We start from the raw sequence: 26122 nt of genomic DNA on the forward strand, positions 1-26122 counted from the left end.
CTGTTTTTAGTAGTAGAATCCTGTGGACACTGGTGTGTCACTAGCCTATTGTTTTGGCTGATAAGTCATTGGTTTGTGGTTAGTTTTGTTTCTGTTTTTGTTATTTTTTGTTTTTTTGGTTTTTTTTTGAAATCTTTTTTGCTCCAGTCACTGTGTGTGCTGGCGGTGGCTTTGCCTCTCCGTTGCCTCGAAGGAACAGGTGGAGCAATGTCTCCCTCTGACAGACATTACTCCTGACGTGTGCTCCTGCAGATGCCTACACTGAGACTGTAATCTCCATAACTGCTTCATGTGCACCAAGCCCCCTTGTGGAATCCTGCTGAGAGTTTTTCTAGAAGCCTTCAGTTCTGAATCATTTAGTCTACCTGACTTTTGTAAAATAAAAAGAAACTAAGAGCACTTAACTTGTTCCCCCACCTTTATGGGCCTTTAAAAAAATCTTGTGTGTCTGTGTACATATATATACACACACACACACATATATACACACACACATATAACCCTGATTAAAGGGAACCAAGTTGCCCTTAGTTGAAACAGGGAAGAAAAACTTGGTAAATCAGAATCAGAAAATACCAATTTAAGAAGGCACCTAAACTCAGATAATGTAAGTGTTTTGATTGGAAAAAAAAAGATAACTCATGGCTCATCTGGGTTCAGGTTCTGGTTTTGGCCAGGGCACAAGAATGAGCCTGTTTTTCTGTCTGAAGTCTTCTCTAGAGGGATGTCAGCACTACTCAGCTTTCTCTGGTTGGTTACAGAGCATCTTCTGGTCTGCATACGCTTGCGGCTGGCACAGCCCAGCCTGACTGACCCACTATTAGATTGAACTGTTGTGGCTTCCTCTATCTTATTCTCCAGACTCCAGACTCTCGTAAAGATTACAGAACAGCAAGAACAGTGTCCTGTGGGGAAGAGAGGATGTGTGGCTAAACGTATGGCACATACACATCCATATCCATCTTACTTTGCAGGATTGAGTCAAAACTATGCATGCATTCACCACAAGAAAACAAACAGCAGGATTTTACAACTGAAATGTTGGTTTGTCTTCTCATCTATTTAAGAGTGAACCACTGGAACTTGGGGACAAGATGAGTATAATAATATTGCAGCCTATCTGTCCGCTACAGTTGCAGTTTTTCATGACAAGCATTCAAAGTGTTAACTAAAACCATTGAAACAACATACCTGCCATTAAAAACCTGAATCTAGAAATAATAACTCCATGAGTGTTTTGCACCTCCAGATGGAATGGCCTTGAATAAATGCTATGAATAGCCATGTTTGCCACTTGCCGTTTGCTGTTCTATTAACCCTGATGCAGAGTCTCACAGTTTTCTCCCTTCTTCTCCTATCTCTCAATGGATTATTAAAACCTGGATACCTGTGTAGATGATGAACCAGCTGGGCCAATGTAAGTAGTTTGTTGGACTTTGGTTCAGTAGTTTCTGGTTGGGTTATTTTATATTTACAGTTTAATTAAAGGGCATAGCTAAGATTGTAGGGGAAGACAGTGAATGGAAAGCAATGTTGCAGTGTAGACTTCTTAGCTGGACATGGAGCTGACTGATAGCCCTTTGACTCCCAGGACAGGCTGTACAGTTTTGTTCTTAGTAGCAATATAAAGTGGAATACCATGCAAAAAAAATGTTTAAAATTTTGTACACCCCGTATGTTTAAATTGATACTGTGGGGGAAATGACCATTACATCTGAGGCTTCAGGTTTTGTTCAAGCTAGACTATAGCATGGATAAACTGCCTGGCTCCATTAAATTGTGGGTATTCAAGAGAGACGGAACTACAAATTTTGAATCAGTCCAAGATTTGCAGTCTTTCTTAGAGCTGGGGACTAAGAAGTCGGAGGCAGAAGTGTGCCCAAATTAGTTAAGTGCCAGAGAGCACAGCACTGCCTGTATATAATTAAGAAGAGACGAGACAGTGGTGGTAAGTAGAGAAAAAACTAATCACTCACTTTTGTTGTAATTATAGTTTATAAATCAAAGCCCACGTTACCTGGGTATTATCTGCCTTGGGAGTCAAAAGGATTGATTAAGGTTGTAGGCACTTTACACAGGGTGTATTAATTGTGTATTAATATCGTGCAGTAAAATTTCTTACTATACCAGGGATGGCAGTAAGTGAAAGAGTCCATGTATTTCCATGTGTTATACTTTGAAAAGTTGCTACTGACCTTGAGTTTAACTCTTGTAATGCAATTTTTCCTCCAAAGGAAAACCAACTCTACCAACAATCACAAAGATAAAAACTTGCGCCAGAGAAACACAAATTAAATACTACTTATAATGTAAGTATGGACTTCTAACTTTAGAAGTTTTAAGTTATATTCAAATGAATGTGCCTCTTTTGACTTTATCACAAAGTCTTCAATAGCTGATGTTATGTTGCAAGATGTTTCAGTTGATTTCAGAGCTTCCAATACTGATGGAACAAGTTGTCTGTCCAGTGAAACAACTGGAAAGGAACATTTTCAGCTGAGTTGTAAAAAACACAGATGCTTTTCAGAGTGTGTATGATTTTTCAAAGCATCACCTTACCACTTTACTTTACAAAGAGGTAAAAGTTAAATTGTCACCTGCTTAGGTGGATTATTCCTGAGGCCAGTTGGTCCCACTTTGCTTCTGGGGGCAAGGCAGAAATGGTGGCCAGGCACAGCTGGGCTGAGTGCCTACTGCTTAGGCACATGGAGATCAGAATTTAACACCACATCCCTGAGCATGCTGTTTGAACCAGAGCTTTTGGTGTACTATTAAGTAATAGTGCATGTTCCCTTCTAATTTCTACTTTCTTTACAGATCTTTAGGTTCCTGAAACTGGTGGCAACATGACCTGCTAAATTTTCTGCTTGGACCTCTTCGGTTCTTTCCCCTTTCAAGTGAGCAGCACCACGATGACTGTCTAAAGCATGCCTTATTTAGCCTCTCCTGTAAGGGTGATCTAGCCAGGTACATTTTAAACAATGCTTCAGTGTAGAAGGTGTAAACTATTTTGGGCTTGATGTGCTGTGAATGTTGCTTTTATTTTATTTTTTTGTTAAAATATTTAAATAGAAGTGAAAAGGTGACCGCTGAGGGTCAGATCATGCATGCGCCATTTTTTACTTAATGCAGCTGTTAAATTGGCAAAGCTCTAAAATGCACTGCTGCCATCTAGTGATACATTTTTGTAAAGTACCGCAAAACATACAGATATATACAGTATATAAATATATATATATATATTTATATTTTTTGGGGTGGGAGAAATCCAAAATAAATGCTTGTTTCATTTTTAAGCTGCTGATACTCATTCCTTATTGTATGTTGTCAGATGAGGAAACTGTTCAGTTCTGGTACATAAAGATGAGTAATATAAACTGAAATCTATAATTTTAAGGGCTTAACATGACTGATAAGAAGCTGGAACAGTTCACTGAATGGATATAATGAATTACAGTATATATGTATGATTGCTTTTAAAGTGATTCTTTTTTCTTTTGTTAAATCATGTAAATTCCTAAATCCTTTTGCACTGATGTGTTAAAACCTAATTGTACATTCAATTAAGGCCAACTTTTATAATTTACCTTTTGTTTTCAATGATCTTGAAATGTTAAAGCATGGTATTCTATGCAACTAGTTATTCTTTGAGGTTGACACTGTATTTTTTCATTGACTGAGTGTAGATTTTCACGCCCAGCAGGGTTCTCACGCGGTGCGTAATTGGTAGATGCATGTACTTGTGTTTTGTGTAATTGCTGAAGTGCAATGATGTAAAAAAAAAAAGTGGATTCACCTGTTTTTAAAAATAAAACTGATAAAAGGTGTTGGAATAATACTCTTTATTCTCTATAATCTTAGGAGGAAGCCTTTTTTCCCATTGCTCCCAATTTCTGTATGTACACAAGACTGTTAACCACTCAGCCCTCTGTCAGCTTTTTTAGTTCCTTTTCCACTTCTTCCACAAATGCCGGGAAGTTCTGATCCATGAGGCACAAGCGTAGAAAGGGGCCTAACCCTTCCGCATTCCATGCAGATTGTTCATAGACAAGTGGCAGCTCCTCTGATGCCATGAGAGACTGTGGGGATTCCAAAAGAGTAGTTTATTAGAGATTACAGGGGAAAGCAACAGCCTGAATACTAGAACACAGAAAAACTGCCTTAAGGTAAGATTTGGGAAGTAAGACACCAAAAATTAGTGTTAATTAGCTTTGCAAGTTCCAAGTTCCTTTATATAATGTTTCTAAATATACATACAAAGTGAGATAAACTTGTATCCTTAAGTATTTCAAGTATACTAATAAAGTGATTTGCAAAGATACTGACCGCTTTAATGAACAGTACAGTGCTGATTAAGTTTGTAGATTGAGAAGTCTATCAATGAATGAACTCCACTTAGTTCATCCTTCCCACCTAATAGGTGGAAGAATGGGTGTGAGCTGTTCATCATAGGGAAATTGGATTCTGAATGTAATAAAGGTTACAAACTGACTATCCCAAGGACACAGCTCGCTGTCTTTCTCTGGTTCTGTCCATAAGGCTTGACAAGTAGAGGCCTGTGTCCGTTGCTACAATCAAGGCAGACCATTTCCATCACCCCCGGAAACTCCCTCGTTGCTGCCCACTCTTACTGTCAAACCCTCAACTCTTAGCAACCATGATCTGTCCTCCACACTGTATATAGTTTTGCCTTTTCCGGATGCCATATAAATGATGTCATGTAATACTGCATGCTTTTCACATGCTTATTTGTCATCTGTCTTCTTTGGTAACCTGTAGTATTTTAAAGTCAGTTGACTAAGCTGCCAATATTTAAACATTAGGAGACTTCAAAGAAAAGTCTGACTGTGCTTGGCAATTTGGAAGATTAGGCAAAAGATGCACCGATTCAGGCAACGAAGATGGCTTCAGCTCCATGTGTGGTCCACCTACTTCTGAGCCTTGACTTAGCCGCCTTATTCACTCCTCATGTTAATTCTACTAGGTAGGTAGGTTTTCTACCCTTTCCATGGATTGCATGGTTTGATGTATATGTATACAGTTGACATTTCTCAAGGAACTATCTATAATAGAAACTGACTTTTCTAAATTCAAACCAGCTTTTCAAACTATCTAAAGGTAGAAAGAAGAAAATGAAAGTCAAATGAAGCCTGTTCTCCAGCGAGAGCCACTATTAACATGGGAGTGTATCTCCTTCCAAACTTATTTTGTGTGTATGTCTTTACTACAAAAGTCAAATCATGTGTGCTGTTTTGTAGCCTTTAAAAAACAATGTACTATGAATATCTTCCACTGTCAACAGATTCAGACAGACATCACTTTTTATTGACTATATTTTATCCCACTTATGGTTATGGCCCTTTTTAACCACTCAGTATCCCATTAGTGGATAATTGTTTCCAATTTTGTTACTATTAAAATTACTGACAAACATCTTTGTATGTATATTTGTGTAGATGAAATGGTATTATAGGTAATAAGATACTAAATTTTATCTACATTGCTAAATTGCTTTCAAAGAATTTTACCAATTTATATTCAAAGAATGACTTGTTTAGAAGGTTATAGCAAACAAGTAACATATCTGAGCTTCTAGCCTGACGCTTTTTCTTTATACATGATTCTTCTATATAATGTAAATAAACTGGGCCAAGGTTCATCTTTTGTAACAACTGATACTGCCTGAGTAAGGATATCACACCCTGCTCTGCTCAGGCTTTTCTGTGGCTTAGTCACTCTGATTCAGTTAACCTATAACCCTGGTGGAGAAACAAGGTTACAAACTGGGAACTATGAAGTCTGCCCTGCTTCTGGACAACGATGTTTGTAAATTTTTTCTATCATAGTTGCTGACTTACTAAAAGAAATAGACATGAATTCTTAATTTAGTCTTAAATTTCAAGTTTTAAAATCTGTGATTGCCCATTTATTTTGCCTGAGTTTGTGTGCCAGGTGTAGAAAACAACCCATTATCTTCTTTCTTACACCACTGTTAGCACAGTGTAATAGATAAAGTAGAAAGGAGATTTATGGAAATTGGATATTGATGAATTCCATGCAGAATTTTAGGGAAAGCATAAACTGTTGGCTGAGAACCTGCTGTCACACACAGCAGGGAATGCAGTGAGGAGACCAGCCTCAGGAATCCTGAGCCTAAATGAATAGTTCTGCAAGAGTGTTTGGTAACAGCGAAATTCAAGTGGAGAGGCCATGTCCAAAAGCAGTTCTTTGGCAACAGAGTGGAGTCTTCCTGGGGCTCCATATATCCTTAACCTGAGATCCTCACACTGAAGATCTGCCCCCACAGAAACCATGGTTGATCCGACTTAAAATTCATATTGCTAGTTGTCTTAGAAAAGTTTCCAAATTTCATTTCCAAAGTTAAACTGAAATTCTTAAATTTTTTCCTCTTTTAGGAAGGTGGTGAATAAATTTTTTATCTCACGTGTTTAAAGTCTAACATTATAGACTACTTTCTGTCTTTTATTTCCTCAGGAAGATAGTTCTTCAGTATGTGCCATCATGTCTAATCTCACAACAAGTATAGGTGGAAATGGCCTGTCTCTGTCTTTATCATCTACTATAGTAACATTTTAAGTTACTGTTCTAGAACAGTGGATTGAACAGAGGGATACAAAATTCTTCAGGATCACTGTTTTTCCTGACATGAAAACTTAATATGGAAATAGGCCCTACCTGAGCTAACCAGGCCACTGAGGTCCTTCCTCCTGGACTGCTTGTGCCAGCTGGTACCCACTGCTGCTGCTCTGAGTTCTGCAGTGAAACAACGTGCAGTTAGGAGACGGGCTGAACATAATCATAAATACCATAGGCCATTGAAGAAGTGGAACACATGCATTAATGTTAAAAGAGAATCAGTAAAGGTTCTAAAGTCGTTGGTGTAGTCTGTCCTGGTTTAAGCTTGGCTGTTATCTGATTTACCACAGCAGAGATACAGAGATAAAATTTGAGGCACCTGCCCTGTGCCTGGTGTTCCTTTTGTCTCACAGGTTGGTAACGCCTTTTCCTGCCTGACACCGTGGTATACTTCTGTCTTAAGAGGCCCAGCCCAGGACCATGTGCTGGTACTGGAGGGCAGTGGATATTGCCCAGCTTCTGATAATCAAGATTTGTCACCTTCTATAAATTATTACTCGGGTAATATACATGTTCCTTGTAGAAAAGCAAAGTGGGGGCAGGGGAAACACTATAGTTGCAAGATAACCATATCTTGTAACTTAAAATCTCATTTTAGACATTCTGAGGTTATGAATAAGTTCTTCTGTTAGTAAAATTCCTAGATATATTCATTCAACAATGTTTGTGTCTACTGTGTTGACATTGGGATGAAAAAAGGAAGGGAGCCACAGAAAACAAGGTAGAGGTCTGGCCCGCAAGAACCCACAACCCAGTAAGAATCTAACAAGTAAAACAACTTGCATGCAACTGAGGAAGTGCTGGCCTGGAGGGGAGAGTAAGACTTCAGGCCTGCAGTGGAGGGCAGTACAGGAAGGGTGTGTGTGCTAACAAGCATGAGGGGTAGGAATGCTCCAGAGCCCAAGCTACTTCTTATGGGAGGGGCTGTTCTTGAGTGGAACTCAGGATGTTTTCTAGGAAAACAGAATGAACAAGGTGTAGGAGAAAGCCTGGAAGCATAAGAGGCTGCTTCTACCTTAAAAAAGCTTCTCCAAGAGCCCCACCACCCTTCCTTCATAGCCACGTGTCTGCAGGCTTAGTTGTGTTCTGGATAGCAGTGGCACTTAAAGCACTAATCTGCAGACAGTTGTGAGCTGGTGGTATCACACAGGGAGAATCCAAGACCCTCCCTGGAAGATGTGTATCAGCAGCATGTTCTGACTGCCAAAGTAAATGTCCTGCTAATTTCAGTGGGTGTTAGCAGAAATGTGTATCTGGAGGCATCAAAAATGGGGTGGTGGGACAGAGAGGAAGAACAAAGGAAAGAAAACTGGTCAGGAATACTAAAGGAGCTAAAAGGTAAGGGGCTTTACTAAGTCTGGAATCCTTGGGCAAACCCCATTTTCCTTCATCCAGAAAAGTCCAATTCCACTGCCTAGTGTTTCTTCCAGCTCTGAACTTTTCCTAGGAGACATCAGTTCAGCTCACACCATGTTTTTCAAACAACTAGGAAAGACTAACCAAAATTCATATGCCACTGATCTACAGCCAAATGTGATGGAAGCAGTGGAAGTCAGTGGGATGGCTCTAAGGACTGGACAGTCCTCCACCTAAGTGCACACAGATGGCAGGTTCTATGCACACAGGAATGAGCCCTTGGCCGCCACCTCCTGGACTTCTAGTGCTAACAGAGGAAGAGCTAGGAACTGTCGTAGGCTAGGCTGCCTCAGAAGCCCTCGGGTTGAGAAACACCTGGTTAGGCCACAATTAGCAAAATTACAAGGCAGAGGCAAGCCAGGAAGTGACTCAAGAACCTGAAATAAAAAGATATGGAATTACCTCTCATTTGAAAAAAAAAAATTATTTTAGACAAAAGTAATACAGGTACTGGGAAAAAGACACCTGAATGAGGAGGCCTCTTAAAGCTTGGCCAGAGCTTGCACCTCTGGAGCTGGATTCTGAAAAAGGGAGCATGATACCAAACTTGAAGAGCGGCAGCTAAGGGCAAGCCTTAGGCGTTTTCGTCTCCTGCTCTGCAGCCTCAGACACTTCATCTCACTATGGCCCTACTGACTGGTGAGTGCTGACCCTTGATAATAAAAGACTGGTATGCTTATTTGTTCACCTGCAAAGCAAGACAGATCTGATAACAGGACTGGCAGTAATAATGAATCATCTTAAGTATTTGCCAGGAATTGTCCTAGGTGCTTTATAGACGGAATTTCGGTCTCACTACATGGTAAGTGACTGGCATGAGAACACATAGCTACTAACAGGGCAAGAATTCAAACCTAAATCCATTTGGATTCCAAAGCCTATGGTCTTTTGTACAACACTCTACATCTCATCTACCCAGAACACCAAACTACAGATCCAAGGAGGCCTTGAATACAGAATCAAGAAAAGACATGAACATTTTCTAGCCACTTTGGGGATATTTCTACCTCGGTATTTGGGATGAGCTTAAATAGAGAGCCAGGGCCTTCATCTGCCACTGTAGGTAACGACCCACAGCCTACTTTAAGGTACTGTCTCAGTTTTTCTTTTCATATTTAGATAGTTGTATTTAGGTTCTACCCTGATGTGTGTATGTCTTTACTATATGTATGTCATGTATATCATTACCTTTATGGGGCATTCCGGACCTAGTTCCCAAATTCTGGGACCCTGTTTGGTTCCTTTTGCACCCCATGCATGCACTGGGTACTATAATCTCAGTCTAATAGCTGGTCAGTGACACCTACAAAGAAAGGTGATCTATTTAAGGGGTAAAGGATCGTTAAGCAACAAAGTATCATAATAAGCCATATCATTCCATTTTTAGAGAGGGGATTCTTAATAGAAGCTGATGAGGCAAAATGTTTTAAATTAGATCCAAGGTTTGTAAGAAAACCAGCTTTAGTGTTAAGACATGTTCACAAAAAGTCATGCAGAAACAAATGAACGGGAAGAATTCTTAAACATTAAAATATGATCTGGCAAACTAAATATAGTCACAGGGAAACCACACAGTACTTGTTTAAAGAAAAACATTTTATGATAAATAATATAAAATCTGTTTGCCCCAGATACGCTGTGAAAAGAAAGTTGGTGATAAAACAGTAAAAATGAATTGTCTTGGCCCAGTTAGTTTAAGGGGAACTTTCAGGATGAAGTAATGGAAAGCCAGGTTTGGAAAGTCATTGCTCAAAATAGAAAATAAAAAACCCAGCCTGAAACTGGAATTTCATCCTAAGAGCAGAGGTAGCTTATGCTAGCAGCATGTGGGACTATGCCAACGAAATGCTTGAAGATGTACCTGCAGGAGAAATTCTGTAACTGATTTTCAAAAAGTTTTATCACAAGACTCCTTTACATTCCTACAAACTACTGAGGCCCTCAGACAGCTTTTGAGTTACATCTATCTGATATTTATATGTCAGGAATTAAAACAAGTTTTAAATATTCATTTAAAACAAAATCTATTATATGTTAGTATTAAAAACATTTTAATGAAAATAACTTTCCTAACAAAAATATAACTTTTGCTATTCTCTTTTAATATCTAGCTGGACTCTCATATTTACTTCTGCACTCAATCTGACAACATGTTGCTTTGGTTGAAGTACATAAAATCTGGCTTCATACAGATATATAGATGGAAAAAGTTATTTTTTAAAAATGTTTTTCAGCTAATTGTGGATACTCTTTGACATCAAAATTCAACGAGTGATAGTTTCTTAAAGGCTAGTTTCAACACAGAATCTTAAATCATAGCAATGAACTTTTTATACTCGTCATAAAATCTTTTGGTCTGCGGAATCTCTGGACTGGTTTCCATAGCAGTTGTGCCGGTTTACATTCCCACCAACAGTGCGCCAAGGGTCCCCTTTTCTCCATGCCTTGTCTTTTTGACAAGAGCCATTGTGATAGGTAGGTGTGAGGATATCTCATTGCGATTTTGATTTGCATTTCCCTGATGATAAGTGATGCTAGCATCTTTTCACGTGTCTGTTAGCTATCTGTATGTCTTTGGAAAAATGTCTATTCAGGCCTTCCGTTCTTTTGAATATTTTGAATAGTAACCCTTTATCAGATTTACCATTTGTAAATATCTTCTCCCACTTAGTAGGCAGCCTTCTTAATTTTGTTAATAGCTTCCCTTGCTGTGCAACAGTGATCACAAAAAACAGTGATTTTTCTTTTAGTTTTGCTTTTATTTCCCTTGCTTGAGGAGATCCATAAAAATATTGTCAAGATGTCAAAAAGTGTACTGCCTATGTTTTCTTCTAGGAGTTTTATGGTTTCAGGCCTTACATTTAAGTCTTTAATCCCTTTTGATTTTTGTATGATTTTATATGGTATGAGAAAGTCCAGTTTTCCCCAACACCATTTATTGAAGAGAAATTAAAAAAAAACCAACAACAAACAGGACTAGCATATGATACAGTAATCCCACTTCTGGGTATTTTTCCAAAGAAAATGAAAATATTCAAAAAGATATTTGCACCCCTGTGTTCACTGCAGCAATATTCACAGTAGCCAGGATGTGGGAGCAGATTAACCCTAAGTTATCTATTGATAGATGACTGGATAAAGAGAATGTGGTATTATTCAGCCATAAAAAAGATTCTTGTCACTTGTGACAAAATGGATGGACTTAGAAGGTATTATGCTAAGTGAAGTAAATCAGAGAAAGACAAGTACTGTATGATTTCACTTACATGTGGAAATTAAAAGGCATGGATAAACAACTAGAGTCTATAGATACAGAGAATAAACAGGAGAGGGGAATGGGACAGTAAAATAGAGAATCAGGTGAGGGAAGTTAACAGGCACAAAAACAAACAGAATCCAGGAATAGAGCTCACACTTTGGATCTTTCACCCATGCGTGGTTTTGTAGCACCATGTATTTGCCACTTGAAAAATACTGGTTCACTGGGTTGTACAGGTCTTCCACGTGTTGAAACATTTTGTGATGTAGTTATTTTAAAAATCATGTTCATTACCCGTATCATCAAGAATGTCTTCTGGGCTAGGAAGCTGTGAAGCTCAAGCGGCAGGTACAAGTTTTCCAAGATTCTAATTTTCACTTGGAAAGGTTATTTCATCATTGTCAATAAATACTATCAATTGTTTTCTTGAAGTACTTTTCTTGTAGTTACTTGAAGTAACTACATTCACTTGAGAAAATGTCCACCAGCCACCCAAATCTAAATAATCATAGTTCATCTGTTGTTAAGTAATAATGGTGTTCCATAAAGAGAAGCTGGTTCAGTACCCAGTGCTGTCATACAGGTGCTTTCCTAGGAGGAAGCCATTGTGCTTCAGAACGCAGATGGTTTTGTTAGTTGGTTCTTATTGCAGTGACAGTGAAGAAAGAACATGACTACTGGTATGGCTAGCTGCCACTGCCTTGATCTGTGCTAAGGTGAGAGCAGCTTTGCTCACACTGTTTCTGTCCCATTAAATAACAAGTATCAATACAGGAAAAGGACAAATAATATGTGAATATTATGGCAAAAATAATGAGGACTTTGTGGATTCCTGAAAAGGTCTCAGGGAAGGGTCCGTTGGATCATACCCTGAGAACCACTGTACTATAGTAACACCCATGATATACCTGAGACTCCCAGCTAATCTAATTTCTAGCCTTATACATAACTACAGTGAGAATCAACCCTGAATTTAAAAAAAAAAAACTCAGTGTCTTCTCTGGAATAATGTCTATTCAAGTCCTCTGCCCACTTTTTAATCAGACTGTTTTATTTGATACTGAGTTGTATGAGTTCTTGTTATTTTGGGTATTAACCCTCTACTGAATGTATCATTTGCAAATACCTTCTCCCACTCACTAGGTTGTCTTTTTGTTCTGTTGATGATTTTCTTTACTATGCAAAGCTTTTTAGTTGGATTTAGTCCCATTTGTTTATTTTTCGCTTTTGTTGCCCTTGCCTGAGGCAAATTGAAAAGATGCTCAACATCACTCATCATCAGGGAACTGCACACCAAACCACAAGATAGTACCTCACAACTGTCAGAATGGCCGTCATCAGAAAGACAAGAAGTGAGTGTTGGTGAGGATGTGGAGAAAAGGGAACCCTTATGCACTGCTGGTGGGAATGTAAATTGGTACCTACTATGGAAAACAGTATGGTGGTTTCTCTAAAAATTAAAAACAATTATCATATGATCTAATAGTTCCACTTCTGGGTATTTATCCAAAGAAAACAGAAACTAATTCAAAAAGATATTTCCCCCTTATGTTTACTGCAGCATTGTTTACAGTGGCCAAGATAGAGAAACAACTAAGTGTTTGTCAATAAATGACTGGGTAAAGATGAGGTGTGTGTGTGTATATGTATACACACACACTGGAATATATACAAAAATGAGGTGTGTGTGTATATATATATATATATATATATATATATATATATATATATATATATATATATATATAGGGTGGGCCAAAAAGTTCATTTGGGTTTTTCCCTATGATGTCACAGAAAAACCTGCATGAACTTTTTGGCCCACCCAATATATACACAATAAAATATGTAGTATCTAAAAACAAATATAAAATGACTTGTAAACACAGAGAACAAACATGGCTGCAGACCTGGCGGGATAGGCAAACCAGGTGACTGAGATTATGAAGCACAGACTTCCAGTTACAAATGAATGGGCTTCCCTAGTGGTCCAGGGGTTAAGAATCTCCCTGCCGATTCCAGGGACATGGGTACGGTCCCCACTCTGGGATCCCACATGCGGTGGAGCAACTAAGCTCATGTGCCACAACTACTGAAGCCCACGCACCTAGAGGCTGTGCTCTGCAACCAGAGAAAACAAAAGCCCGCACAGCAATGAAGACCCAGTGCAGCCAGAAATAAGTAAGTCTTTTTTAAAAAAATTAAAAACAAATGAGTCATAGGGATATAATGTACAGCACCGGGAATATAGTCAGTAATACTGCAATGCTTTTGTGTGGCGACAGATGGTAACGATGTTGTGATCATTTTGTAATGTATAAAAATATCAAATCACTATATTGTATACCCGAAACTAACACCATAATTATATGTATGTCAATACAAGTCAGTCAGTCAACCTTAGATATCTTTAGGCTACAGTGTGGTGGACTTGGCAAATCCCACTGTGGTTTTGGCCCCCACAGAGCATTCCCTTCTCAGGTTTCTCATCCGCCTGCTTGTGTACTTACGCCATACTGTGGCAGGATGCTCTGCACACAGCCCTTCCCTTGGCCAGGGCTTGGCCTGAACTGGCTGATTCCGTCGGGCACCTGGACGGTGATGTACTGGGCTAGGTTCTGCACGCAGCTGTGGCAGTGTTCCAGTGCCTGCTCTCTGGAGCTTCCACTAAACTGTACCCGGAACATACGACTCTTGTTCTGTGTGATAAATCAAAAGTTATCCTCAGCAACCCTCATCCTATCACTTTACTTTTATTTACTGTGGGGTCTTCCCTTTGTTTGCAGGGGAGGGGGTGTCAATAAGGTAGCAGTTACCCTAGATTGTTGATGTGGGCATACAAAAGACAATAATTAGTTTTCTTTTCCCTTTTGGGAGCTGTGCCTCATAATATATTCATTTCCTTCAAGGGACTGACATCAGCAAAAATGGAAAAGCCCATCGTAAAGAAGGTCAATATACTGACTGCAGGAAAAGATCCATGTTTCATCTTACTTTGGAACAAAGACTGCATACCGTCTAATTGCTTAGGTGGAGAATCAGTGAAGCTAACAGTCCTGGCTGAACAAAAATTTCCAAACCTGAGTATATAGAAGAGCTAGCCAGAGAGATACCACATTAAACAAGCCAGTGAATCTGAAAAACAAAACTGGGTGTCTGGGGACAGGCAAACGCTAACAGCCAGTGTGTCATTAATCTGCAGTGCCCTTCTATCCTTAAAGAGGCCAGACTTACTACACATCACACAGACAAATCAATCACATGCTGCCTTTAATTAGCTGTATGATTTATATCCCCTGGCAAACCAGCAAATGTGGGAGAGATGCAATTGAAATTTTCAAGTGTGGCAACTACATCAAATTTATTTTACTATAAGTTTAAAAATAGAACTAAATTGTATCAATAACAACAATAAACCGATTATTTTAACAGAAGTAGTTTCCTTTTTTTCTAGTCTGATATCTTGTCTAGTTTTGGAAGACTAAGCTTATCCAAAAGCCACCCAAAATAGGTGATACGTATTGTGTACCTTTATTCAATTTCTTCTGTAAAGAAATTCGGATGCTAGCATAGTAATAGCATTCTGTATTTTTTAAATACACAAATCACATTGCTAACTGGAAAATGTTTCTAACTATAGTTAACAAAATCCTGAAAGTTGCTGTAAGCAGAAATCCTTGATTTTCTTGTTCACAATTTACACGATTTAAATTTTTAGATAAAACCATCAAGCAAAGCCACATCTTTAGGATACAGAAAACTTGGCATGGCTAGGCAGTGGTAAGGTGTCATGTCCATCAACACTGCTGCCCCTTCACTGCCTCTCTTGGGTTCTCTTCATTTTTTAATTCATTAAATTTCTTCCCCTGAGTATAAAGGTAATCCATTATCATTGCCCCCTCCAACAATGAAAAACTATGAATACTTTTGAGTATTGCCTATTCATTTCCTTAGCCATTTTTCTCTTGGATGAATAATCCCCAAATTATCAGGAGTCTTTGAAAGCTAACTTTCCTGAAGGAATGGGGAAGAACTGATAAAGAGAACTCCACATTGAGTTTTTGCTAATTCTATGAATCTTCTGTGAAACTGAGCTTTCTTGTTTACAATTAATTAGCTATTTCCACCTCTCCCTAGTTTAGACTGTAAATAGGGACATCTATATGTAGCACCTCTGTATCAGCTATTTCCATGATGATTCTGTAATCAACCTTTTGAGAAGTAATCACATAAAACACTGCTAGATAGGATAGAAAACTATATACAGGAACTAGAAAACTATATACAGAACAGATAATTATTAAGTATATAAGCAGGGCAAAAATCTCAGACCACTTGTCTGGAGGTATCTATCTATGTGAGTGTACACAACAATGAGTTTGGACAGTTAGTGTTTCTTTGGAATGTAGTTCCAGGAAATGACAAGGAAAGTTGTATGTCTGATAGCCTAACTGTTGATTTGCTCCATGTTCCTTCTATAAAATTCTCAGACAGAATTTGAACTTATCATCTGAAACCAGAAATACCACTTCAATACATGTGGACCCAAGATAGAGCCAAGGTATGTCAGGAGAAATCTGAACATGAGCTACATCTTCATCCCACATCCTCAGCATCAAAACACCACAACAGAAAACCTCCCACTTGGTCAACCAAAGGACTCCTAGGTTTAAAATCTGGAGGCGATTTCTTTTTATGCCAGAATTAAAAGTCAGAAAGAGCTCCTTGTGAAATGAAAGTCTTTCATGCATACATAATAGCCACGAACTGTCCCAAATAGACCGTCTCTGGTGTCTATCATCTAAGGAAACTACTGGCCATGCCACATGGCTTGTGAGGTCTTTAGTTTCCCAGCCAGGGATTAAACCTGGGCCCTCAGTGGTGAAAGCACAGAGTCCTAACCACTGAACTGAAGCCTCACTTGACTTCACATTCCAGGATGTCTGGTTCCAGGTGAATGACCACACCATCATGGTTATATGGGTCATTAAAGCCTTTTTTTTGGTACAGTTCTGTGTGTTCTTGCCACCTCTTAATATCTTCTGCTTTTGTTAGGTCCATACCATTTCTGTCCTTCATTGTGCCCATCTTTGCATGAAATGTTCCCTTGGTAACTCTATAATTTTCTTGAAGGCACTTAAAATATAGTAATTCTGGGGACTCCCTGGCTTCCCAGTTGCTCAGTTGTGTCCGACTCTGCGACCCCATGAATCGCAGCACACCAGGCCTCCCTGTCCATCACCAACTCCCGGAGTTCACTCAAACTTACATCCATCGAGTCAGTGATGCCATCCATCCATCTCATCCTCTGTCGTCCCCTTTTCCTCCTGCCCCCAATCCCTCCCAGCATCAGTCTTTTCCAATGAGTCAACTCTTCGCATGAGATGGCCAAAGTACTGGAGTTTCAGCTTTAGCATCAGTCCTTCCAAAGAACACCCAGGGCTGATCTTTAGAGTGGACTTAGGAAGCATTATTATGAATAAAGCTAATGGAAGTGATGGAATTCCAGCTGAGCTATTTCCAATACTAAAAGATGATGCTGTGAAACTGCTGCATTCAATATGCTAGCAAATTTGGAAAAGTGAGCAATGGCCACAGGACTGGAAAAGGTCAGTTTTCATTCCAATCATAAGAAGGGCCGTGCCAAAGAATGTTCAAACTACTGCACAAATGTGCTCATTTCCCATGCTAGCAAGGTAATGCTCAAAATCCTTCAAGTCTAGCTTCAGCAGTACGTGAACCAAGAATTCCCAGATGTACAAGCTGGATTTAGAAAAGACAGAAGAACCAGAGATCAAATTGCCAACATCCACTGTGTCATAGAAAAAGCAAGCTAATTCCAGGAAAACATCTGCTTCATTGACTACACTAAAGCCGTTGACTGTCGAATCAAAACAAACTGGAAAATTCTGAGAGTTGGGAATACCAGACCATGTTACCTGCCTCCTGAGAAACCTGTACACAGGTCAAGAGGCAACAGTTAGAGCCAGACATGGAATAGCTGGTTCAAAATTGGGAAAGGAGTACGCCAAGGCTGTATATTAATCACCCTGCTTATTTATTTCACAGTACATCATGTGAAATGCTGGGCTGAATGAATCACAAGCTGGAATCAAGATTGCCAGGAGAAATATCAATAATCTCAGATATGCAGATGACACCACCTTAATGGCAGAAAGCAAAGAGGAACTAAAGAGCCACTTGATGAAGGTGAGAGAGGAGAGCAAAAAAGCTGGCTTGAAACTCAACATTCAAAAAACAAGGATCATGGCACCCAGTCCCATCACCAGCAAACAGGTGCAGAAAAAATGGAAACAGTGACAGACTTTGTTTTCTTGGGTTCCCAAATCACTGCAGATAGTGACTGCAGCCATCAAGTTAAAAGACGCTTGCTCCTTGGAGGAAAAGCTATGACAGAACTAGACAGTGTATTAAAAAGTAAGACATCAGACATCACTTTGCTGACACAGGCCCACATAGTTGAAGCTATGGTTTTTCCAGTAGTCATGTACAGATGTGAGAGTTGTACCATAAAGAATGCTGAGCACCAAAAAAATTGATGCTTTTGAACTGCGGTGCTGGAGGAGACTCTTATGAGTCCCTTGGATAGCAAGGAGATCAAACCATCAATCCTAGAGGAAATCAACCCTGAATATTCATTTGAAGGGCTGATATTGAAGCTGAATCTCAATACTTTGGCCAACTCACTGGAATAGACCTTAATGCCAGGAGAGATTGAAGGCATGAGGAATAGGGTGTGAAAGAGGATGAGATAGTTGGATGGCATTGACTCAATGGACATGCGTTTGGGCAAACTCCAGGAGACAGTAAAGGACAGGGAAGCCTGACGTCCATGGGGTCGCAAAGAGTTGGACACAACTTAGTGGCTGAAGAACAACAAAAGTGGTGACTTATATGTTAAAGCGTTCCCACCCTCCTTCAAAATACTTCAGTTCTTACAACTAATAGAAAACTCTGTGAAGGAACAAACGTTAGGGATAAGTGCGTATCTCTTTACACTTATCTTCATGTACACACAAGAAAATGAGGCTTCACCTTCTGGGAAGCACTGGGCCCATTAAATACTGACTCACAAGTGTGAATGGCATCTCCATGCAGAGATCTTAAGCTGCAGGCTCTGTAGCTAACGTATCAGGGTATCAGCAACACGAAGACATGGGCCCAGTCAGCATCACGTAGGAAGACAGCCGAGGAGATGTGAGAATCCTCACGAACATGGCCATGTCTTCCTGCTGGTTTTAGATTCATCACCCAGATCTGTAAGAATTTCCCATCATCACTAGGACCCCAGCTGGAGCAGTTTACCCCACCACTAGCAGTGAATTCCTCTAAGTAGAAATTGGGGGTGGGGGAGCATGGAAAAGGGACTTCAACGTTTTCTTTGATCCTTTGTTTTGAAACCAAGAGGTGATACTCAAGGCTGAGGCCAGAGAGAACCATGAAAATATTCTTCGCTGAGTTACTGGAGGTGAGTCACAACAGTGGTTTAGGATTATTCCTTTGAATCAGTCTTTTCGCATAAGGAATTAAATGCTGACTGTTAGCCAATCAGCCAAGATCATTTTGATTACAATCACTGAAAAAAAAGAAGCCCATATTACAGACAGGCAGATCTTTTACAATCTACTTATTTCAGCCAAAGAGAAAAGAAACGTAGTCTTTATTGCCCCTTGAATTTATGTTAAATTTCTGATACAGGAACAAATATTTTCTTTCTAAATATTTCTATTTATCAATTTATAGAAAAATGCTTGTTTTGCAATACTTGTAACTACAAGTTATCCAAGTTAAGAAACAAAAAAGTTGTGTGCCCTTTGCCAAATAAGGCAAAAATAACAGTGTGTTGGCTCAGTATTAATATATCAAAGGATTAAAAAAAGTGAAACAAATAATGATCTTGATAGGAGTTAAAATTTAATATGTAATCCTGATAAAAGTTTCAGTAAATAAACTATAGTTGAAGGATATCTCCCTAACATGGTAAAGAATATCCAATCAACAGGCAGAAATATTCTTAACATCTACACACTTGTTCCCATTCAAGTCAGCAAGATGTCAAGGATGACTGTATAATTGTCAAATTACAGTGTTCTGGAAGATCTAGATAATCCAGTAAGGTGAGAAAAATAGTAAGTATAAACTATGGGAAGAAAATTATCCTTGTTTGCAGATTATAAAATTACTTTCCTAGAAATTAAATGACCAGAGCTAATAACAGTTTAGTAAGGAGGCTAAATTTAAAATCAGAAAAAATCTGGTACTAGACAGCTAGAAATATCTTTGGATAAAGAATACCATTCCAATAACAACAGGCAAAAGGATCCTAAACTTGAATATTTAAAAATCTACATATAAAGTATATGGTATATACATAATCACTTTTAAAATTATATACCTACACAAAATACATGCATTTAACATGTAATCTCTACACATAGAGAGTAAAGACTTTGAAGAGAAAAATTAGGCAAAAGTGGTAGATGGTGATTCACAGAAGAAATACAGATGGCTGGCTAACAAACACACACAAAAATATTCTCACTAGTTGCCAAAGAAATGAAAATTAAAGGAAGATGCTCATTTTTGCTTATCAAATTAGAAATTAGTTTTTAAATTTAAATTATATCACCCTGTTGGAGAGGACTTGGACAAATAGGCATTTTTACAGATCGTCAGTGCTGCAGAAACAGGAACGACCTATCCAGAGGGCACATCTGCGAAATACACATTCATACTTCTAGTACTTTCATCTCAAGAACGCTGTAAATAAATCCTAATGAAAATCAAAACATTTTTACAATACTGAAAAATCAGGAATTTGTTAACCGATTCATGGGGCATCCAAACAATAAAAATACTAGGTAGTCACGGAAAATCATGTCTCAAAGACTAAGAAATGCCTTGGTATAATGTTCCAGATACAATGTTAAGTGAGGAAAGCAGGATACAAAGCCCTCTGTAAACCACAATCCCCAAATTATAAATTATCTATATGGCAGACACTGTTCACCGCCATGAGGCAGTCCATACCAGAGGCTGGATAAGCCAGTCATTGGCTAATCTTGGCAGATCGGGATGACCACATTACACTGTTCTGGTCCCTGAGACAGAAGCAGACATCTTTCAGGGACTATGGGAGGTAGAGAGCCTTACAGAGAAGTTTATGCTTTCCTTATAAAAGGAACAGATGAAGCTGGTTTCCCACGAATGGAAATATGACAGAGCTGTAGTAGCCATTTTGAAAATGTGAAGGCAAGGCCAAGGGAACTGCAAAGGCATTGACTTTGGTGCAGCGGAGCTGCTGAGCCAGCTGCCAGCAACTGCCTGCTTCTGGCTTTTCTATTTAGTGAAAAAAATAACCCTTTATTTTGCAGGGTGGGGCCATTACACTTGGAATTTTGGTCACATGCATCTGAACATTATTCTGACTGATACAATATATATGCCTAGAAAAAACTTAAAAATGTTAGTGATTTTTTTTGAGCAGTCAAATTATTTTCCCCTTTACAGTTATTTTAAAAAATTTTAATAACAAAAAAATTAAAACTCAAATATCAGACACGTGGCATAATATAACTTTTTAGAAGACACATACATTCATTCAACGTGACACCATCGATAGGAGTCAGGAGACCCATGGGTGGTCCAGTTTTCTGATAGCTAGTTGGCTACTGGCTTATGTTGAATTCAGTCCCCTCACATGTGAAATGAAAACGGGCTCCTGAATGTTTTGAGTATGTGCTTCAGACCCCTTTGGCAGTCAGATGAAGCCAGAGGACCCCTTCTCAGAAAAATGTTTTTAATCACATAAAATATATGAGTTCAAAGGAAACCAATTATACCGAAGTATACTTAGATAATTCATCACACTGTTAACACTAACTTATACTCTAATAAGATACATGCTTCCTTACTAACGTACTCAATAAAAAGATCCAGCAGCAGGACTGACCACCACCACAACATTGGGGTGCGATGAGCATAAATGCCATTGAAGATATCTGAGACAGCTAAAAAGCTACACGAAGACATTCGATTTCTACTGGTGCAAGTGTGGGCTGATGCCAACAAGCGTTGCTGAACGAAATCATAAATTTCAGTTAAAAGTCAGTGAAAATCCATGCAGTTCATGGACCCTCTGAATTCTCTGGGGATCCTCTGGAGCGGCTGGTGCTCTTGAAGGCCTCTTTCAACTCTCAGTTTATGAGCCCAATAAAAATTAGGATCTTTTACCTGAACTTCAGTTATTATCTAGTCAGTGAATGTTAACAGATTGGTTTTTACAGTTATTTCTGAAAGAAAATAATACAGGTGATTAGTTTTCATGTTGCTTTCATGAGGATCATTCTTTATGTTTAATACAGCCAAGAAAGCAAATAAAAAGGAATTTTATTATTTAGTATTAAAGAGAAAAATGAAAAGACATTCAGTGAAGCATTTGAAAGCATGCCACCTTTAAAATCTAAATAGCAAGACAAACAATGATGTAACTCCACCTTCTCCCAATTTGTTCAGGGAGATGGAGAATGGTCGCAGAGCTCCGTCAGGCAGGTATTGACAGATCAGTCACAGCCCTGGTTCTTCAGCGTCACCCCCTTACTAACTACGCTTCTGCCTCTCGATAGTCCTTGTTGCATGTTTTGCTCAGAATGCAAACCTTTCTTAAACAAATGTGTCCTTCCCAGTACCATTTCACCTGCAAAGAGACGCTCCTGCACCCACTCCGACACTCACTTAGCAGATGAGAAGTGTATGAACAGTTGCTTAAAAACAGTTCGCCACACAGAATCTTACCTTTATTGTTGTTCCAAACAACAGACAATCCATGCGTCTTACAATCTTCAACCAGTTCTTGCTACCGATGAGTGAAAACCCCTCCTGAAACAAAATAATTAAGCAAAATTAGCAACAGAAGCAAAAGAGACATGAAGAGTAGTTGTGATGCTGCTCCTTCGTATTAGAAAGTTGTCTATTTAGTTATTTTATAACAAGCACAATAGAAATGACTCAATATCACCAACTGCCAAGGATGGCCCTTCCAATGAGTCCCAGTATTTCAGTGTTCTTCCTGAATCATGATCAACATTAACAGTCTCAGCTTGTATTGCTTTTCTTAACCTTTTCATATTGAAAATCAACAAACCACTAAAGATATTTGCTATAAAATACAATGTTACGATGTTACGCCTCTAGGATTTGGCAAAATACAAGTTTATAATTCCTGGAAGCCAAAGGTTTCCATTATACTAATTCATTAAGTTATCTGCCACATCCCCAACTATATAGTGAGATTTCTCTTCATGAGAATCTTATTTTCAGATTCCTATGAATGGAAAAATGGAAGCAATTTGGTTTGGGATGCTGAATGTCTAGTTATTCATTTCAATCTGAAAAGAAAACAAAAAAGGCAGAGCAGTAGAGGAAGGGCACATAAATCTCAAGGGAGGGACAACTGCTGGATCCTAAAGGTGTAAAGATAGACTTTTCTGTAGCTTACTAATAATGTAAATAGAATGGGCTGCCTAATGACTATGGCCGCTCATGAGAAGTGCTTAGCATTTAGTACTAACAACTCACTCGGGGAACTGATAAACCGACAGTATACAGAATCGAGCAACTGCATTTGCCTTAGTGTTGGTCCACCACAGCCAGTGGGGGCGCTGGAGGGACGCGAGATGTCTACAGCTCTTTATAAAAAAGGTTTCTGAACTCATCAAATCTCCCTTCCTAGATTTGGATATGATGAAAGCTACAACCTGCAAAGAAATTTGTTGTTCAGGAAAAGTGTAGGTTAATTTCTTGACTTTTTTTTTAAAGGAGAAAAAAAAAGAGACCATTCTAAAATGTTAATTCTAAGAATTCTATCATTAATAGGAGTCTTTTTTTTTTTTTTGGTAATGAAAAAACAAGTCAGGCAAACCATTTGTGATTTCTTTTTAAAACTCTCTCAGAATCAGCAAAAAGAAACGTATTCATTATTACCTCCAACATGTAGAAACTGCTGTTTAAAATGGAAGCATGTGGGAAACTGGTGCACATATATTGCTAGGAGGAGTGCACACTGGTACAGCCTTATGGAGGGCGTGGTGTTATCAGAATCATGAATGCTCCTACTCTTCAACTCAGCAGCCTCTGCTGGACTGAGGATTCCCTTCACAGATCAGTTTGCACATGCGAAGTGATGCATGGATGGGGTTAAGCATTTCCATATTTTTAATGGTGAAAGATTGCAAACAACTCAAGTATACATCAACAGTGGACTGGTTAAATAAAGTATGATACTCTATGCAATGACACACTAAACAACTGTAAAAAAAAACCATGATGCTCTATATCAGTGCTGTCCAGTAAAAGTATAATTTGAACCACCTATGTAATTTTAAACTGTCTACTAGCTACATTTTAAAGATATAAATAAACCGGTAAAATTTTAGTATTTAATTTAATACATCAAAATGGAGTAGGAAATAGCAACCCACTCCAGTATTCTTGGCCTGGAGAATCCCATGGACAGAGGAGCCTGGTGGGCTACAGTTCATGGGGTCATAAAGAGTCAGACATGACTGAGCGACTAATATATCAAAACATGATCAAACACTGTAAAACATTATTAAGATAGTTTATGTTCTCTTTTTTTTGGTACTAAGTCTTTGAAATTCAGTATGTGATTCACACTTATACCACATCTCAGCTGAGATGCTGTATTTTAAATGGCTAACGAGAAATGCAATCCTACCAAATCAAGAGTTTAGTGGGAAAAAATTTTACAGTGCTTTAATTTTTAAACCTAAATTTTAAATAAAAGTTAAAATTCTGTTTTTCAGCTGCACCAGTCACATTTCAAGCGCTCAGTAGCCACGGCTGGCCTACAGCTCCCTTCCTGGACAGTGCAGGTCTTTATGTGTTGATCTGTGAGGTACACTGTTCTGCTGGAAAGCAAGCTACAGAACAATGCCCATGATGTGATATCTTTGTATAAGGAAAGGAGGGAACATACAAGGTATACTCTTTTTATCTGCTGCATTTACATTTTAAAAGGGCTTCCCTGGTGACTCAGTGGTAAAGAATCTGCCTGCCAATGCAGGAGTCTGGATCTGATCCCTGAGTCAGGGAGAAGGAAATGGCAACCTACTGCAGTATTCTTACCTGGAAAATTCTAGGGGCAGCGAAGGCTGGCAGGCTACCATCCACGGGAACGCAAAAGAGTCAGTCACAGCTTAGCGACTGAACAATAACAACAACATTATAAAAACTGGAAGGATGAGTACACAAGAGACTAATAAAAATCATTATCTGTAGGGAGTGAGAGTGAACAGTACTGACGGGGCAGAGGTTGAAGTAAGATTTTTTACTATGTATCTTTTTATATTGTTTTGACTTTTCAACCACATTAAGCCTCCTATGCATGCATGTGGGAATATTTGGGTAAACAAGAATTCCCATTCCAATATGGCATAAACTCAAGGAAGAGATGAAAGCAGGACCTAAATAAATCCCTCTATGGGAACTCTGTACTATCTTTACAACTATTCTGTAAATCCAAAGCTATTCTAGAATAAAAAGTTTATTAGAAAATAGATGAGCGGGCCCTGGCCCTGGCCTGACCTCCTCTAGTCCTCTGACTTCCTCCCTCTAGTCCACTGTGGACCCCTGAGACTTCACTTGGCTAGCTCACACACCCCTCCATGCTCAGCCAGGTTGGGAGAGTTTTCTCCACAGACACTGCCGTTCCATGTGGCTGCCTCCACCTGTGGCATCACACATCCCAGTCACCACCCCGAGTGATCAACCTGGCATCCCACTGGGCTCCTTTCCTCACTGCTCCCTCAACACCAGCCAATGCCCGGGTCTCAGAGAGCCAATCCCCAAACAGCTTTCTCATCCCACCACCCTCCTAACGTACGCTGTCTCTGCTGCATCAGGCTGCTCCTCACACACTGATTTTGTTGTAGAGCTTGTTTCTGAAGTGGCCTTCCTTTTTCACTGGTCTTTTAAAACCCCACTTTATCCCAACTAAACCCCACAAGGCAAAGCCGGCTGACCTCTCAGAATTCTATGCTCTCTCAGGATCTTGTACTTACCATGCTATACTGTAATTAGTTACATTTCTTTGTCCCTGATAAGAATGAGGAGGAATCCCTAGGCAGTGCAAGGCAGGTTCTAGAATGTGTCTTGCTGCTGCTGCTGCTAAGTTGCTTCAGTCGTGTCCGACTCCGTGCGACCCCATAGATGGCAGCCCACCAGGCTCCCCCGTCCCTGGGATTCTCCAGGCAAGAACACTGGAGTGAGTTGCCTTTTCCTTCTCCAATGCATGAAAGTGAAAAGTGAAAGTGACATCGCTCAGTCGTGTCCGACTCTTAGCGACCCCACGGACTGCAGCCCGCCAGGCTCCTCGGTCCATGGGACTTTCCAGGCAAGAGTACTGTGTCTTACTACCCCTTGAATCCTTGGGAACTATTGCAATGTTTAGCAAATGTCACTAGATTAGCTCCTGCAGCCCCTCAGTTCAGGACTCTGGAGTGGCTGTGCCGGAACAGGTATGGCCTTCCTCCCTGACAACACCTTTGAGATGAGCCATCTTATAGCTCTTACTCTTCAGCTTAGCCAAACCACCCTTCCTTAGAACTTCACACATCTCTTCCCTCTGCCTCTTCTCCCTGACTTTTTAACCAAGTTAACCTCTAACCACTGTTCATTTCACCCTAACCCAAATCTCAGCTGGGTAACCCTAGGACACTTTACAATAGCACCAGACTTTTTTCTTTCATAGCA

General features: G+C 39.4%; 2 protein-coding genes across 5 annotated transcripts in view; one reads left to right on the forward strand and one right to left on the reverse strand.

Annotated features, from left to right (window-relative positions):
- NPTN (neuroplastin) overlaps positions 1 to 3836 on the forward strand; it is a 66330-nt gene extending 62494 nt beyond the window's left edge. The window contains exons 6-8 of one of the 4 annotated variants that reach the window (XM_018054664.1): positions 1408 to 1417; positions 2235 to 2309; positions 2818 to 3836. In XM_018054664.1, coding sequence (XP_017910153.1) covers positions 1408 to 1417; positions 2235 to 2295 — 71 coding nt within the window. In that variant the 3' untranslated portion in view covers positions 2296 to 2309; positions 2818 to 3836. Of the gene's footprint in view, positions 1 to 1395; positions 1418 to 2234; positions 2310 to 2817 lie in introns of all 4 variants that reach the window. The other 3 variants (XM_018054660.1, XM_018054661.1, XM_018054663.1) reach the window with 3 other exon arrangements.
- Positions 3746 to 26122, reverse strand: part of REC114 (REC114 meiotic recombination protein) — a 108998-nt gene continuing 86621 nt past the window's right edge. The window contains exons 3-6 of the mRNA XM_018054665.1: positions 22145 to 22228; positions 13840 to 14028; positions 6697 to 6774; positions 3746 to 4079 (exon numbers count right to left, since the gene is read on the reverse strand). Of these exons, the coding sequence (XP_017910154.1) occupies positions 3921 to 4079; positions 6697 to 6774; positions 13840 to 14028; positions 22145 to 22228 (510 nt within the window). The 3' untranslated portion in view covers positions 3746 to 3920. The remainder of the gene's footprint in view (positions 4080 to 6696; positions 6775 to 13839; positions 14029 to 22144; positions 22229 to 26122) is intronic.

This window comes from Capra hircus, chromosome 10 (assembly GCF_001704415.2).
Source record: "Capra hircus breed San Clemente chromosome 10, ASM170441v1, whole genome shotgun sequence".
Lineage (NCBI taxonomy): Eukaryota > Metazoa > Chordata > Mammalia > Artiodactyla > Bovidae > Capra > Capra hircus.